The 18,651-nt window shown below is 39.3% G+C and overlaps 1 protein-coding gene across 1 annotated transcript in view; it reads right to left on the bottom strand.

Annotated features, from left to right (window-relative positions):
• Positions 1 to 2,679: 2,679 nt before the first annotated feature.
• VWA8 (von Willebrand factor A domain containing 8) overlaps positions 2,680 to 18,651 on the bottom strand; it is a 183,655-nt gene continuing 167,683 nt past the window's right edge. Inside the window, exons 41-45 of the mRNA XM_066313338.1 lie at positions 17,751 to 17,876; positions 15,739 to 15,897; positions 7,889 to 7,987; positions 6,449 to 6,687; positions 2,680 to 4,985 (exon numbers count right to left, since the gene is read on the bottom strand). Of these exons, the coding sequence (XP_066169435.1) occupies positions 4,877 to 4,985; positions 6,449 to 6,687; positions 7,889 to 7,987; positions 15,739 to 15,897; positions 17,751 to 17,876 (732 nt within the window). The 3' untranslated portion in view covers positions 2,680 to 4,876. The remainder of the gene's footprint in view (positions 4,986 to 6,448; positions 6,688 to 7,888; positions 7,988 to 15,738; positions 15,898 to 17,750; positions 17,877 to 18,651) is intronic.

Here is an 18,651-nt window from a genome sequence, read left to right as displayed (position 1 = left end):
AGTTTATAGGTGCTGAGTGAGTATTTCCACCCTCAGTAAGAGGTTCCAGGGACCAGTGAATTTTGTCTTGTGCTAGAATGAACTTGTAGGTATTTAAAAAAATAGAAAGCTCCTGCAATTTGTATGCGGGGAACACAGATGGTGTATTCTAGTCCCCATGCCGCTGTTCCATGAGGTTAACAAGCCTCTATTTGTTCTGAGCGCGTGCCTGGGAAGTTTATTTGATGCCTGTTGTTGATGAGGAGGCTTTAGCACAAGAGCTGAAGGGCCAAAACCTGAGGCTCAGCCCTCATGGCTCTGATGTGGTGCCGACTTTGCCAATTGAGCTCCATCTCTGAGCCTGCCTCAGCCATCCGCAGCCAGGGTGGGTCTGTGCTACTTGGTGCTCACAGCAGGGCTTGGCCAGGACATGGCAGCACTCACTGCTGCTCTGGGAGCCCAGTGTGCCTCTCCTGACCACCCTCTCCTGGCCACACAATGGAGTTTTCACTGGGAGTAATTTACTGCTGTGGCTGTGCCTGGTGGTAGAGCTTTCTGGTGGCTGGCTTCATCTGCTCTTCTCACCTCCATCCTAATCATGCCTTCTTCTCAAGTCAAGCCAGCTCAGAAAGCTGAGCAGGTTGAACTTGAGGAATTTGTCCTTTTTTTCTCCTGCTTGCTTATGTTTCTTTTGGAAGTGAGGGAGCTCTGGTGCCAGATTACACCCAGCTGGCTGAGGAATCCACAGCCTCATGCAACCAGGGTCTGGGTCTTGTTTCCAGTCCTACCTAGATTTGCGCAGCTCAGCCTGTCCAAAGAAAAACTGTATGTGATGGGTGGAAAAACCAGGGTCAATATCTGAGATTTTTTTTCTTTTACATTTCCAACTCTCAGTATATTTACTGCAATGTAAATATAAATATTTAATCAATTTTCTTGATTAGGATCACAGTACAAATGTAGTAGTAGATCTGTGTTTTGATACACAGAATTTTTCTGCATGCAGTCACACCAGATGTTCAGACTAAGGATGTTGTGAGTAATGTTACAGTATCTGTTTTTAAAAAATAGATTTTTATTTTCATATGCTTAATTGTTCTGTCAAAAGGTGGAGGGAGAGTAGATGGTCATGAAAATGAAGTTATTCAAATTTTATAATTTTGTCCTTGTCTTTGAAAAAAACCCATCATCACCTTCATCCTGAAGAATGTCATATCTCTTCTGCAGTCTTCCCACATACACTTATTTCCCAGAAAACGTAGTTGACTTTAAAACATTTTATTCAGCGACAGTGCTGTTCAAACTGACACAGCAGTCTCAAAACGAAAAACACTTCTGAATTAGGCAATTTATTTTGGTGTTGTAAAGCCTGTCTCCTAGAAGAGGAAATCCCTCAGCTGAACAGTTTGCCTTGCAAGCAATTTTTTGGTAGGAGAATTTGTTTGCTACAAATTGTTGTAAACAGTCTCACGCCTGAGTGAAACATCACCTGCATTTGCTCTGATTGAAATCTCATCTGCCTGGGCTTTCTGGTTTCCTTTTTTAAATTTTTGCACCAAAGTTAAATAACAATCCTACACGACTGTGTAGCGTTACTAACTGGCTAGTGGGTATGAACACATTACATATAGAAACAGAATTAGACCAAAATCTGCATTACAAGAGGTAATTAAAATCACTACTGCTGATGTGACTAATGGTATTAAAGCATTAGTGATAGGTCAGGCCCTGCTCCAACTGGCAGCTCTATTCATTCTCTGAAACAGAGCCTTTCCATACAAACTGATGAGTGCAATAGTGCCTTATTAAACTGTGAGAAGAGATGAAAAATACCTTAACATGCTTTCAGAGGGTATGAGTGACACACAAAGATGGTGCCTGTGTTGCAATGGGAGCAGCCACTGGTGCTGCTATTAGCCAGACAAAGCCATGTTATTCGTAAGCATTCCACTAATTAAAAAAAAAAAAAAAAAAAAAAAAAAAGAAAAAAAAGGCAGCATATTAGGGAGCTCTGCAAATCCCAGTAACATGAAAGAAGAATGTTTGCTGAATTTTTGAACAGTGAAATAGCACTGCAAGTCCTGGTGAGAGAGGGAAAAGCACAGTTGCTGCTTTGATTTCCCTGGGGTAGCGATGGGCACTAAAGCAGGTGAGAGATGTACGGCCTGGGGAAAATTTTGCCCTGAATTTTTATAATTTAGAGAGACACTGTCAGGTCAAATATGCTCTGCAGTGAAATGTTATTAAAGCCAAAACAAAAACCCTTTCCTTCTGAATTGAAAATCTAAAAAACAAAGGTTCACTCATTTCTTCTCCCTTACTCTCAAAATCTACTGAAGTACCTCTTCCCCTTCACTTTTGACAGACCCCACCTACAATGCTTCATCCAGGTCTGGGCCCCCAGCACAGTAAGGACATGGGCCAGTGGGAGTGATCCAGAGGATGGACACAAAGATCGTCAGGGAGCTGGAGCCCCTCTCCTGTGAAGACAGCCTGAGAGAGCTAGGGTTGTTCAGCCTGGAGAAGAGAAGGCTCCAGTGAGACCTTACAGCACCTTCCAGTACCTAAAGGGGGCTCAGGAGAGCTGGTGAGGGACTTTTTATAAGGATATATAGTGATAATACAAGAGGGAATGGCCTTAAACTGAAAGCGGGCAGGTTTAAAACTTCCACCCACTCCCATCCCACCCTTGTGGCCAGGCCTGGTCCTGGACATGGCTGTGTCCTACAGGCCCAAGGAACAAGAATTGAAACACAACAGACATGTCCTGAAACAAAGAATAAAACCAAACAGTACAGAAAGGTAACTGTAAAGGATGTAACTGTAATGAAAGTTAACTATAGATGATATTTATACATGAAGTATAATTTAGAGGCATAATCAAACAAAATATTAAAAACTGGATTTATCATAGTTTTCCCCTTAAGTAGCACTAATTTTTTAATGATAAAGATAACAGTATTTTACTGTGTGTAAATCTGAGGTGAGAAAGATTATCCAAAAAAGTCACGTAGAAAGTGTACAATGCATTTGCTAATTAGCTGCATGAAAAAGCTTTTTTTCAGGACTGCTGGAGATAAAGACACACCTGTTAAAGGAATTTCCATGTAAACACACGTTTAGTAAGAGCCTTATTAATATATCAATTCTTTATTGCATTTAGTATTTCATCATATGTTTACAGGACTAAGATATTTTTATTTTGAAGCACACTTCCCCTTAGTAGCAGCATCTGTGTGTATGTGTGTACACGTGCATTTGTCCCAACCAGGGATAACCTTCTCAACCTTCTCCTCCCAATTCCCTTCTCTCCAAACAGGAACTGCATCTTCAGTCTCTTTGTTTTCACATATAGTTATCATAACAATGCTAACAAGACTTTGAAAAATGTCTTCCGTCCCCTCTTGTCATAAAGAGTTTGCAAGCTGACCAGACTTTGAAACTCATCCTAAACAGGGGACATTTTTGATGTTCTGGTAAACATTTCTGCTGCAGGACTTATGGAGTAAAGAATGATCACCATAAGCTGGACCCTTTAAAAAACCTATAGTTGTATTTAATGAGACCAAATTAATCTGCCTCCTCCCTTACAAAGGTGCAGCTTAATCAACTGCAGGACTAAGAGAAATATTAAAAGAATTGCAATTCCTCCTTCAGATTTTTATAAGCACTCTTTCTGAATGTTCTTCTATTCAGTTACTCTCTAATTAATATCAGCAGAGTATCAGTGATGATGCACATCGCCCACACCAGCTTAATTAAATCATACATTCAATTCATCGAGTTCCCAAAGAACTACAAAATATCTCTTCTTCAGTAGATAAAGGGGAAGATAAAGACCTCATGGGACAAGCCAAACACCAACTGATTGAATCATAAAATAAATCTTTACAATTAACTTGGATATTAAATACATTCTAACGCAGATATCTTCCTAAAATACTTTTTCCTCTTCCTTTATAAAACATAACTTATTTTTTATACCTAAATCTCTCCTCCAGTTTCACCTTCAAATGACCCAAGAAACACAGACCATGAACATGCTCTAGCAAAGCACTAGTAACCTATTTGTCTCCTGATTGAAGAGTCACCCCCACATGCCCAGGCCATTCCAGGCATTCTGTGTAACAGTGCACTGGGTGCAGCAGCATTGGCTGTGCAAAGGAGACATGGCAAGAATTCATTCCCTCATTGGAAATGCTGCCTCTTGGGTTCTGAAGAGCATTTTGACCCCTTTCCCTCACTTTTCACAGGCAGAACTGAGATGATCTATTTTTGGACTGTTTTACTTCTTAACAGCCACTTTCTCTAGATCTGACAACTCAGAGCACTGTGCCTGATCAGACAATGAATGTTTACATGTGAAGGCCAGTTTCCAAACTGCTCCATTGTTCCCAGCGTCGGGGTGAAGCCCCGATGCCCATCAAGACAAGAAAGCAATAGAAGAGGAAGGAAGGATTTCCTGCCTGGCAAGAGAAGTCCTGCTTAAATCAGAGATGGAGTTAACCACCCATTCAAATACATGCACGCAAAACACTGACACAGATTGCCTGGCTCTGCCTTGCACAGGATCACCAAATCCCAGTGAACCATGTTTAATGAAATAGGGTGAGATGATTCCATAGTGCTGGCAACACAGCAGGCAGAGGAGTGATCACAGACTGTCCTTTGTCTGTCTGTCCCTCCAGGAAAACATTCATTCTGTCACCATCCTCTGCCCCAACGCAGCTCTTTGAATGTGCCAAGGTGCTTGAGAGATTCTGGGGGAAATCTATTCGTATAGATTATGGCTGCTTGGCTGATTAGAGAAGGGTATGTATTTCATTAATAATTGTGTTTATCCTCAGCTTTAGGGTTTGTACCTCCAGCAGGAGTATGGTGACACCCATGATGATGCTTAGGCACTTGACAGCATGGTGGATGTGAAGATCTGCTGCAAAATCTGAGGTATCTCTTTGGTATCCATGGCAATAAAAGACCGACCTGCTGGCAGCGTCCTCTGTAGCCTAAGGAGCAGAATCAGGGACAAGACACAATTACCACCTCAAACTGGCTTCCCTACCGCAAGACAGGATTCCTTACATTGCTGTCACCATGCAATTAAAAGGTTTGAGAAAGCAACAGAGGGAGAAAACACTGAGAGCAGGTAGGACACAGAGTTCCTTTCAGCAACGGAAACAGGAGTGTTTCCAGAGATTTTTATCCATTGTGATCGAGGTACCAGTGATCCCATGAGGTGTCACCACAACTGGTTTGCTGAGGACAGCTACCGATTTACAGTGGAAATGAAGATACTTATCCTAAATTGACTACCATGAACCCACAGCTCTTTCAGTTCAACAAATCCAATGATTCTAACCGTGCTCTTTGTATTTCTTCTCTGACATAGGTGCAGATTACACAGAAATGTATTCTTCAGCCAGTATTAACCTGACACATTTTTATTCACAGCTTAACCCACCCTTAAAAGTCAAACTAGATGTATGTTACAAGCCCCATCTCCCTCATGTCTAGTTAGCAGGCTTAGGGTTTATTTTTCTCTGCTTTTTACATGAAATTTTGCTCTATACTATTCCTCTAATGCTAAGCAAACTCTCACTTTTAAAATTAGTTTTTAAAAACGCTGCAACAGAGAATTCCCTTCTCCTTCCCCCACAGCAGTTACAGGAAGGCTTTGTCTAATTCTGTACTTTCACATACATAGAGATGCATTTCAGTGACAGCATTGTGTGCATTTTCCATACCCAGTGAACTAGGCCATTATAAGATCTCTTACACAGCAGGATACAGGCAAAGGGTTTTTTTTTCTTTGTTTAATTCCTATCAAAAGTAAAGAGACTTTCTTTAATTATAATCTTTCAGAATGGATTCTCTTTTCATGAGTAACACAGACCTGTAGCCACAACTCATGGTGTCTGTGCAGTTGTATCTTTCAACCCTTTACTGCTTAAAATTATCCACTGAGAGCCAATTCCCTTTCAGATTTTCTTCATTCTCCTCTAGTTAAAGACTCAAACAGAAACAGAAAAGACACTTGAGATTTGTGGCTATACCAGCTTTAAATATAGGAGGCTTATAAGTGAGAGTTTTACCAGGGCCTGTAATGACAGGATAAGGTGTAGCAGTTTTAAACTGGCAGAAGGTAGATTTAGACTGGAGATACAAAAGAAATTTTTACAGTGAGAACGATGATGCACTGGCACAGGTCATCCAGAGAAGTTGTGTTTGCCCTGTCTCTGAAGTGTTCAAAGCTGAGTTGAATGTGATCTAGTGACAGACGTCCCTGCTTATGGCAGGAGGGTTGGAATAGATGACATTCAAATGCCCCTTCCAACCCAAAGCATTCTATGATTTTATGATACTATGACCAAAACCAGAACAGCATGGGCGACTCACTGCAATAAAAGCATAATTTAGATTTATGCAGAATGAAAGCAAACAGTACTAGGTACAAACCAAGCACACTTACCTATCTGCCTGATCTCCCAAGGATCCTATAAATATGGCAAAAGCATTGACTTGAGTGTTGGTGGTCAAGACCTTTGCAAGCCGTGACGGTGGAATTCCGTAACGCTCAAGATTGGCGTCACTTAAGACGATAACAAAATACTCATCAGCCTCCTCCTTGGCGATCTCCCGAATGGCATGTTCTGTCCCTTCCAAGGTATGGTCTCCACTCATGCAGAACTGAGCGTGGGCATGCATGGTCTGTGTGCACAGCATAACCACATGGAAACAGGTAAGACGACTTTAAGATGACTTCAGAACAAGCATTCATTTCAGCTAGCATGGGAGGGAGTAAATATTCAGTACTGCTGTATTAGGGGGTCCCTCAGAGATGCAGACAGTCCTCCAGATACAAAAGAAAATGTAGCTCTTTGTATATAATATAACATATTTTAAGACAGGCAGCACTTCTTAAAAACACAGTTGGTCAAACAATCAAAACCCACAAAGGAACCTAATTAGACTGGGCCTTAGGGACGGTAAAATATTTTGGTCAGCTGCAGTTTGAGTAGATACATTCCTATGTACTTCAGGAAGAAAACAGGGGTTAGTTTCCTAATGCTATGAACAGCTCCTGCATGTTCATAATTTGCATTGGGCTTCCAAATCCTAGTAGTGTCTTAGTTATTATCAAATATCTGATTCCTTACAGTGGCAGTCATGTTTAAAAATGATTAAACATTTTGTTTGAGCTGTTACAAAATAAATACATCATATTCATTGATGAAGCTGTTACCTATGTAGAAGGCCAGGAATTTTAGATGTTATCAAATCAGGTTCTTCTAATCAAAGGAGCTATTTTAAAAATAGTTTTTGAAGGAGGCCCAGATACGTGCTTCTAGTCTATCAAGCTGCCAACCAGGTAAACCCTACAATATACTCAATTTTTCCTCATCCTACTATGGAAAAGTTTTGGTGAATAAACTCGCCCTGCCATTGTGATTTGACATGTTTCCAATTTAGCATTGACACATTTTCCCAATGCTACTGTTATGCATAACTTCTTGAAGGTACCAGGCTAAATCACTGACCTGGGATCTCTCTACAGTTTTGAATGAATCACTTATGCACTAATAATAACACATGATCGGGCAGAGATATCTGTATCACTGTATAATGTTTGGAACTTCCCCAGTCCTTCGATAGGTAATCAAAATTACACATTTAGGGTGCAGCAATCCAGAATAAGGCATACCCCGCTTCTACTGTTCTGGCACAATTGGTTTTCTGCCATGTCTCTGAAAGGTCCTGTTTCAATTTTATGCAAATACACAGATTTTTTCTTTCTTGTCTTTCTTTTATTTTACTATCTTCATGTTTGGCATTCTGTGACTAGCCTACAATTTTATCTTTGCAGTCATAAAATCCTTAATTACCAGCATCACTTATCAGGAGGATTTACCTTAATAATTTCTAATCTTTGCTTATTATTCTTGGGAACTTTGTCACTCTCAACCAAGCTGATGTTGAAGCCATCTCCTGAATGTCCAACAATGTCATACTGGAAGAAAGAAACATAATCAGTCACGTGTTAGTCAAAAATGTCCCTTGGCTCACAGTGACATAAGAAAGATCAAAGGCAATTTGGAATTTTCAACAAAAGACCCCAAGTACTGTTCCCTGTTTCTGTTTATGAGCTGCTTAAGGGAAGTACTTGCAATTTCTCACTGACACAAAAACAGAATTGCTAAATAACAAAATTAAGGAATAGTTCCTTATTTCCATGGTGTGTTTTTCACATCATCCCATCAACTGCAGAGTGGTGATGTGTAAGATCAAGACTTTGCCCTCTCACATTGTCTACGTATTTCTTTTAAAGCAGCAATTTTCATCCTCTTGAGTCTGACAAACAAGAAGCACATTGTTTGAGAGTAGCTCCTATGTTTGATGAATCTTTTTGGTGACCTCATTCTGTTCCGAAAAAAAAAAGAAGTATTACAAGTCCCCTTTCTTGAAAATCAGCACTCCTTATTTTTGTGCATAACAGATCAAAGCCATTGCTGAAAGTATGTAGAGAAGAGAATTCCAAGAGCCCCTGCATGCTTTCAAAGGAGATGGTGTACACATCATTCTCCTGTGAGATGCTGCAAAACTGACGTGTAGAACCACAATAGTTCAAATATCCTGTTGAACAGATGACACAGTAGTGCCAAGGCCTCTGTTTTATGTGAGAGCTTCATTGTTGTTACATGAAAACCAAGACAAGCTGAGTTATGGCAAGGTCCTGACCTGCCCTTTGTGTTGTGGATGTGGCAGTTACCCCAGGGAGAATTCATGAGCAGGACAAAAATGGATTTAAGGGCTGTCTACACCAAGCAAGAGAGCACAGTGTACAGAATCTGAGCCCAGAGAGACCTGAGCTGGTAATTCCTCAGCATGAACATGCCTGTATTTTCCCCTGCCTAGCTGGCACAGACCTGCCTTTACTTGACAGGGAGCCCTGATGCAGTATTTTACCTTTCTGTTTTCTTTTTAACAAGTACTGCTACAGGTTCCTGCTGGGCTCACCACCCCTAATTCCCACATAATCATGTGGTAAAAGGAGGTCTATTCCTCAAAGTTTTTCTCTCTTTTCTTTCCCACTGAAAGACGCTTTATTTAGTATAGGTCAGTTCCTAGAGAGAGAAGAAATGGCAGTCTTTACAGACAAAGATCTTTTGGTTTTCACATCTCTAATTTGCTTATAAATATACCAAAAGCTAGAGCAGATGGAATAACACTTTTTAAGATGACACCTCACTCCGTAAATGAGCAAACGTGCCACATACTGTAGATTATTTCACCCAAGGTCAGTCTATTTTATGACAGCCCCACAAAAAGATTTTCTTCCTCTAGGATATCTTTATATAATCTAGTCCCCACACAATCCCATTTCTTTAGGCTCTGTTGGCTTTTTCCATTTCTGCTCTCCTCAGCTCTCACATGCCTAGTATTTGCTACCCAGTCTCATGTAGTTTTCAGTCTGCCACGTTTTCTCTTCAACACCTATCTCTTATCACCAATAATGCTTCAGACTCTCTTTCTTGATGGATATGAAGACATGGCAAATAAAAATACACACATTTTGAGAATAATGTGAGGTTATATTCAGCATACTTCCTAAATAAAACAGGAGTATATCCTGCTTAATAAAACCTGAACCACACACAGGGAATGTGTGTGTGAGTATTGTTTTAAAAATTGGAGACTATTCAAATCAGAGGAACTAAATAAAGCAGAGGTTTAATGGAGCAGAAAATATACAGTGCTCGTGGTTCTTATGCAATGCCCACACATCTTCAGGGTAGGCTCTTAATTATGAAACCTTGCACATCCTCTACAGAGCAGTTTTGCATTCAGTATCACTTTTAAATCAACAACCTAACTATGTAAAGCAAAATTCTGCCATTCTCCTGTGCAAAAAGGTTGATCTCTTTGTAGAAGGCTCCTTCCTGGCTTCCTGGATGTCTCCCACTGGCTGTCTTTGTGTCAGCTCTGCCATACTGAGTTCATGGGAATAGGCCAAACTTTGCTGTTTGGAAATATCATTGTGGTTCTTGACATACACCAGTAACAAACCAAGCTTTTATCTCAAACAGTCTGAATTTAAACTCAGTGTCACAGCTTGTGTAAGGGGAATTGCTGTATCTCCTAGATGAAACACTAGATGTTGACCCTACAGCAGGGCCCCCTCCACATTCTTGCAGAAGGCAGGAACAGACAACCTGGTTACAGGCAAGGCGAGGCTGAAATGATCTGAGCAAACTATTGCAGGCATGGAAAGGCATCCACCTGGGAACATCATGTCCTGTCTGCTCCCTGCTCAGAGAGCTGCTTATTATTCTTTGTGTGTGCCCATGCATGCACCTGATACGTATGCTTATCTTTAACAGATGTTATCAGTTTCCTTGTTTCTTTGCTGACAGCTTACTATGCTATTTGTGATTTAAAAATGCTTGGTGAGGCAGCAGGGAAGAAGCAGCTATTTGATTCATCCTGACTGCTGCATTCCTGAAAAACAGAGTGAGATCCTGCTGCATTGCAGAAAAGAGGAGCTGTGGTCAACAGCCCTCATGGTTCTCTGATCCCTCTGGAAGCCAAGTCAGGGACCAGGAGTAGCCAAAGTCTAATGAGTGTGAGTTTGCTTTTGGGAAGCTCAGCTCCCCAAACTGTGAGGTTGGACAACTTCACAGCAAGGGAATGTAGCTGCACTGACTTAGACTGACTTAAGTCAACATAACACTGCAGGCTGGGAGACCCTGCCTGGGAGAGGGGATGGGAGTAGGCTCACAGCAAAGCTCTGGATGTGACAGAAGGGAAATGTTTGCCCAGGGGAATGTATGGAATCTGTCACAATTTAGGAAAACAGAGTTTGGGAGAGAAGCAAAACTGGAGCAAAGAAGCTCACTCTAAAATGGCAAAGAATTAAAATCTCTCTTTCTTGCAGGAAATAATTACCTCCTCCTGATTTGTGCTCTAGTAAATGAACTCTTAGTGATTTCATATTATCTTGGTGCACTTATTGTAAAGAAAAGGTGCAGACAGCTCCACAGTCCTGGTCAACTGGGAACCCCAACATATGCAGGCACATGCAGACTTTGTCAAAAGCAGTTTCCTTCCTTTGCGGTAGCTAAAGACAAGCACAGAAGGAGGGCCTTTGAAAAGCAAGGATCCAATGTGATGCTATTTTCCCTATAAATTCCCTAAGGAAGATTTACGTGGATGGAGTTACAAGTGAGAGAAAAGCTGTGATACATTCTTACTTGGAACTGATTTTGGTTTTGTTTTACAAAATTGCAAGCAAAGGCTCTCAGGACAAATCCAGCAGCAAAATACATTTGCCGTAGTGCAGCTTAATTGAAATAATAGATAATTGTGGTACACAGGAGCTTGTTTCCCAATAGCCTCAGGTACCCTGAGACAAGGGCTCCTCTATTCAGGGCACACAACATGTAAACATGTATCTTGAAATAGCATAATTTTGTTGGTTTCTTTCATAGGGAAAGGTTAAAACAATCTCTGTTCCACAGTCACATTTTGCACTGAATGGATGGTTGCTGCTGCCTAAAATGGATAAAATGGAAGACTTTGTCTTCTGCAGCTGCCATGCCAAAAAGTTTCATTTCTGAAGGCATTTAAAACGCTGAAAGAAGATGTGTGCTGAATGTAAAAGACAGTGTGAATTAGACTCTGCTGGAGGGCTAGATCTTTATAAATTTGTCTCTTCTTTGGATAACACTAAATATTCTATTTTTCTAAATTTATTTCAAACCTTTTGTTTGTTATGTAAAGGAAACTATTCTTCTTTTCCTGAATTAGCAGTGCTGCCTCCATGGCAAATTTTACAAGCACAGAATGCTAGAAGAGGCATATAAAATCTTCAATATCCCTTTAATACAGCTATAAATAGCAATTTAGGCTTTTCCTACCAGTTACATAATATGCTATTTATTGAGTCACAATATTTTTAAGGCTTCATAAAATTGCTGTTGGATAATTTACTGGACATGCCTCCTCAATCTGCCATTATGTGTGCAAATCACAGTAATCGCGGATGATATAAAAACATACAGTTTGTGACAGACATAGTACTACCTCAGACAAAAAATAGAACAAACTGCCCTTCTGTGCATTTTCAAACATTTAAATGGTATGTTTAAATGGGATGTTTCGAACATTTAAAATGGGATGTTTAGAAGATGAGCATCCTGTTTTCCCCTGGACAAGGATACCTGCATTTATGGGAAATGGAAGTAGGGAAGATGTCCCACACAAGCATAAAAACTGAAAAATACCTGCTGCACTTGTCTGACTTTGTAAAAGGTAACTTCATTACCTGCTTGGTGCAGTCATATACCCAATACTCAACTCTTCTCTATAAGAAGGGAAGAAGAAACTACTTTTTACCTTCACTCAGTGCCCTTAAGATAATCAGAAAATAAGCATCATTCCTGATACCAAGCAGTACCACCCATGGGAAAAGCTCAGCTGGGTAAGATAAAACTGCCAAGGAAAAGCCCATCTGATTAATTCACAACCACAGTTAGCAGAGAGGCAAACCAAGCACCATCAGAAAAGTCATCCTGAGCAAAAGCCAGGAATTGCTTTCCAAAGTCTGCACTGCTGTTAGATAGCTGAAGGGAACTTTACTATATAAATCCCCTTTGCTCAACAAGCTAGATGATCCCCCTAGCTCAACACATGTTTAACAAGATACCCCTCAAATTTGGAGCATATGTTGTTGTGAGCTATGCAGATGGGGCTACAACAGGAACAGATAACAGCAGGCATATCTGAAGGCCAAAAAAGACTATTTTTATAGAACCAGGGAAGAAGAGAATAAGGAAAAGGAAGAAAGAAAAAAGTGATAAAGTGCAGATTTTTAATTGCACACTACATAGTCATGTGTTATTCTTCTCCCAGACATGAGAAATGTATGCTATTTTTGCAGACATATCAAACCTTCAGCTTTGTCTTGAGAAAAATCAGCAGCATCATGTAAATTGTCAGGAGTTGTACAAAATGGAGTCAGTGATATTTTAAAAAAGTCACTGCCTCTTCTGCTCTCTGAAGCCTGACCCACAGATTGTAAAATCACAGAACTAAAAAGATTCTCTAATGATCTTAACTAATTCTTCACAGTGTGCTGGCTGCATGTCTAGTTCTATACATCACTCCTTTACCAAACACTTGAGGGTTCTGGGTTCTCAGATTTAGAGCTGCACTGGAAATAAGGACAAGTGGTTATCTGCCATTGTGTTACATCCTTCTCCAGTGTTATCACTTTCTAAGCCTTTTTCCTCAGACATGTGAATTTTTATTCACAGAATGTCAATGTGAAACATTCAGAATTACATTCAGAACATGAACGTAAATAATTGTTCAAAATAAGACTAGAATGAACAATTGTCCATTGGTCACCATTTCTGTTTTAGTCAAGATTTTATTGGATCCTTGATTTTTATCTCCTCCACTCTGAGCAGTTCTTACTAACTAACTTGCTTAGTTATTTATTCCTTCCTTGTATGGGGATACTTCCACACCCTGTGCAATATTTGCTACCCTCTATTCTTTTTCAGCTCTACAAGAACTTTTGTGAGATGGGGATGCAAAATTGCACACATTACTCCTAATGTGAATGTACTATGGATGTTTATAGCAATGTTCTCATGCATTCTCCTTTCTTCTCTCTTCTTGTGTTAATAGTTTAGAACATTCTATTAGCTTTTTTGACAGCTGGTGAGAAGAGAGTGTTCAAAGAACCACACAATGTTATTACAAGACGCCTTTGGCTGGGCACCAGTCTACAGCTGGGAGTGAGGACTAACAGAAAGCTGAGGCTTTCTCACTGGGTATTTAAAATCAAAATTAATTTATTCCACCTGAGCATTTTACATCTAAAAGCACTAAACACCACCTACCATTTTATTTCCTAGTCACCATGTATGGCCAGGTCCTTTTCCAGCTTCTTACAGCTGGATTTCCCTTTTAAATTTCTCAAATACCTTCATATAATTAGCAACTTTTGCCACCTCACTATTCATCCCCTTTAACAGATCACTTACAAATAGACGAAACAACAGCATGGACTCTGGCACAGATCCCAACACAGCTCCATCACTGACCCACTAAGAAATGACCACTCAGTCAGTTTCTGACATTTTTAGCAACAGTTTGTTTATATGAAGGATTTTCCTTTTATCCCCAAAAGCCTCTGGCAAGAGACTGTCAATTGCTTTTGGCCAAAAGAGACTCTACCAACCAACCAATCAACCAACCAACCAACCTTGCTTGTTACACCTTACTTCGCTTTACAAAACCATGTTGACTACACTACAGTATATGATATTTATCCTTGTGCCCATTAATTTTCTGTGTGGATGATCCTGCATTTTGCCATACTCATATCTGTGTTGCTCAGATACACCTAATTTACCAGGCTACACAAATCGTGCTGCATAATTGCACCTTCACTGTAAATATTTGTCCTTTCCTCTTCTATTATCAGTGAGCAGGAGATACATGAACAGCAGGACCAATAAAGCCCTGATTTCCAATTATTTTTTAAATTACATTTGAGTTCCCACATAGTTTCTCTGGGCTAAAATAGAAGTTTATGATTACAGCATTTTCCTCCAACAGGATTATATAGCATCACTCTCTACCCAGCCTATTTTTATTATGTTTTCAGGAATGTAGTGACTTTGGGAACAAAACCATAGTTTCAAATTTGTTTGAAATTCTACAACATGCTCCCTTTAAGGAAGTTTAAGGGCAAGAAAGCATTACTGCCAAAGAAGATGGCAGCACATTCCTTGTTTTCTTAGGAAAAAATAATGCCTGTCTCCTTTTATAGACTTTTCTCTTGAAAAATAGATGTATGCATGATTGTACTTTAGAAGGCATTCTAAAAGCACATGCCTGATTTTGTACATGAGACTCTAAGGAAGAACAGAAACTTGTAGAATTATGTTGTTGGAGGAATAAGGTGAAGCAGACCTGATTGAGTTCATCTGGACTAAGTTTCTATTAACTTTATTTAGGAGATTTTACATTTTGTTCAGATGTATTTCAATTCTTATGTTTGATATGTTCTTCAGCAAAGGTAGTGGACATGTCTGTTCTTCTGTTAAACACAGGGCATTAACTGTGTTAATCAGAATTAACTGGAGACTGCCATTCCTGTCTTCTTTATGGCTAAAGAAGCATGGCCTAGACCTTGTTGAGGCTTACTGAGACAAAAAGAGCACTACATTTACTTACATTACATTATTTACATTTATTTCATTTGCAGGCTACCATTAAAAAACATTTGGAACCTAGTATATTTCAGTACAAGAAATTATTTCTTGCTTTCAGTTAACTAGGAGAGAGAAGGGACAAAGAAGTCTGGTGTATTCCCACGATCAAGTACTGCTGTATGCATTCTGGGCAGATGGAAGGACATGGTGTCTCTGCATGTCCTGAGGCTTACGCTTACTTGTGTTTTGTAGGCCTCTGTTTCTTCTCAAAGAAAGCAGACAAAACCAGAAAAACCCCCAGAAAATCTCACTAAATCAAAGTCTTAGATTGAATACTCCCCTGTGGAAATGTGCAATGTTTCTTACCCTTTCATTACTATTATTTTTCAGGTTGCTAGAAATAGATTAATGTCTTTGTTTCCTTGTGGAAATGAATAATATTCTTTGGCTAGACTGGCTGCTGAAACATTTTTTCCACTGCTGCATACAGCCTTTGCAATAACCAGAGAGCTCCCAGCCCAGCTGCAATTACCTTGAATTTGTGCTCATAATTCTCAAAGGCTTCCATGACCATGCAGACGGCCTCCATGGAGCGCTCCAGCCGCCCATCCACGCCGTTGAAGCGGTACATGCTGCCGGAAACATCCACCACCAGGCGCAGGCGCTTGGGCTTCTGCTGGGGGCTCCCCAGCTGGCAAGGAAACACAACACAACTAAGCCCAATAGAAATGGGAAAGCCAAACATCAGGAAAGATAAAACATTTCAGAAAGAGAACCCAATGTGCTTTGCAAATCAAGAAAATTTTATTCAGCAAACATTGTTTGGCTTTGTTGCTGTTTTTCTTTCAAGAACAAAAAACCCAACTATTTTGCTATTTCAAATCAGTTCTTTGACAGATAGCTCACTGTTTTCCCTTACCTTCAATGATTGGAAACAAAATATCTTAAAAAATTCCACACAAGCTTGTCAGGAAAATACTTTTTCTGTTTCAGTTTTGATTCTTAGCATTTTATTTCAGTACAGAAACTCTTAAATTTGTTTCTTCTGCCAAGGCTCATAATGAAAATGCTTTTCTTTGGCATGCAGTACTAACTGGGACTGTATATGACTGTAAAAACTTGTCTGCTGAGGTTAATAACATTCAAAAAATGTTTGAAATCTTGTTCTGATTAACTACTAGTTCCATCTTCATTCTAATGCTGAAACCATTATTTTTTCCTGAAAACAAATCCCATCTGTTCTAGCAATTTTTGGCATAGTACATTCTAGGGAGGTGTTGTATTTAGCATGCAATGAGATGTGTCTGGATTCCAGTAGGAGGCTATTAAAGGTGATCTGACAAAAAAAAACCCAGTCACAATATAAACAAATAGCTAAAATATTCCTTTTACCTGTAAAGGATTTATGTATTTTATTCTTCTAATTATTCTTTTAATAGACTCTGGTATCCCTGCCCTCCCAGAAACAAAAGAAGAGAAAGCCCATTAAATCCTACATTTATTTTGGTCTTTATGCACACACTTAAAGGTGTCCTTTTTTGTTTCCTAACTGAGTTATTTTTATAAAGCCTTAAAACTGATACATTGAGTAAACACATTTTGAAACTAATGAGAATTGAGGATCCAATCACTTTTCTATTACTGATCTTTCACACAAGCAGTGCCAAATTCCATAAATCATTCAAAGCAACATAAGGACCAAATAGCATAAAAAATAATACCAGGGATTTATCGCATGTGGGTAGCTGACATGCAAAAAGATGCTGTTCTCAGCCATTCAAAAAAATGACTTAGTGTACTTAAAAATTGCCATCTGTCATTAAGCATTACTGTTAATTATTATGGACCAGCCACACTAGCTTTGGCCAGGTTTAGTTGGTCTGATTCAAGTGGTTTTTCTGTTGCTGACTCACATAGGTCTAACTGCAAAGCCTTCTAAGGAATGGCTGAATCAGGCCATAGGACAGTCAACTTTATCATATCTTAATGGCTTATCCTCACACGTTTTTTTCTCCATCATAATTTTTATTCGTGTAAGTCCAAGCATCTGTGCAAGTTAAAATTATTTTCATACCATGGAATCAGGAAAATACATCTGTAAAGCACTTTTTTTTTAAAGCTTCCTAGGTGATCAGCATGTTTGTTAACAAAAATTAGGTTAGTGAGAAAATGTTTTCCTTTTTTTCTGTAAAAGCAAACAAAGTAAATGTTTTCTGCTAATAGCCTTCTGATTATTAAAATATAAAATAAGAGCATAAAAAACTGCTGCATTGGGTCAAAACTTAGCACTGCCTAGATTCGTGTCCTCTTTCTAAGGGTGGCCAACAGGAAATATTTATGCAAGACTATATGAAGAGGAATAGCAAATTTTCCATTCTGTGGTTGCCTCTGTGTCAGGGGCATCCCAAGCCAAAGATATTTTTCTGAGTTTTTCATCCATATAATGTACTCAAACTCCAAACACAGACACCGTACAGCCACTAGGAAATCAGCAACCCGGTAAAGCTTTTCTCCACCTCTCCCTGTTTCTTGTAGGATACTTACTTGTGGCTCATGTTCTCCACGTCGTTTATATATGGCTTTTTCTCCTGTCAGTCCATCAATGATTTTGGCATCATCTAGCTCTCCAACAGCTTGGTGTCTCAGCCACTGTCTTTCTTTACCCTTGGCCTACAACAGAAAAGATTCCTCAGTGATGGGAGTGTATGTTAGACAATCTAAGACCTACTGCACATGACATACACATTCATTTCTTTGTAATGATGTGATAGTTTTGGCATAAGTCAAATCCAAACATGTTCACAGCTGTCCTGGTCTTCTTCTCTGAAAGAAAAATCAACACTGACAAAGAACATGTTCCCTCTGTAATTTGGTGCTTTTCAGTAGTTTCATATATGGGAGTTGAACTGGGAACTGCAGAAATGTTAACCTTTCCTCTTGCAAATATGCTGAAAATGTGTGTGGCAAGCCTGTTCAGAAATACATACAACTGCAGGGACACACATAACTGACCATTTGTTAGGCGTTTTCAATCCACACAGAATAAGAAAAAGTCATTAGGTGACTTAAAAAACTAAACAGTATGCACTTTATCCACTTTAGGCAATGGTAAATGGTTGCTTTTGAAACAGTATTAACAGTATAAGCTACTTACATATTTAAAAAAACGCCTATTTTTAAAATAGCGATATTCAAGAGACAGTCCAATAAACACTTCTTTCATTTTTAACTAAAAGACATTGATTATCTACAGCCTGACTTGATGAAAATACATTACAATTAATTTACAATTAATGAATTCAAATGTTCATGGAACTCCTGTACACAGAGCATGCAGTTAAGATTGAATACTCAAATGTTATAATATTAAAAGGAACATATTTAAGCATGTTCTCAAAGGACAGCTTCATCATAATACATAGTACATAATATCCCTCTAAAGACA

The sequence above is a fragment of the Sylvia atricapilla genome, chromosome 2, assembly GCF_009819655.1.
Source record: "Sylvia atricapilla isolate bSylAtr1 chromosome 2, bSylAtr1.pri, whole genome shotgun sequence".
NCBI classification, from domain to species: Eukaryota; Metazoa; Chordata; class Aves; order Passeriformes; family Sylviidae; genus Sylvia; species Sylvia atricapilla.
The sequence above is the reverse complement of the archived record's forward strand: the minus strand, read 5'-3'. Positions and strand labels throughout refer to the sequence as shown.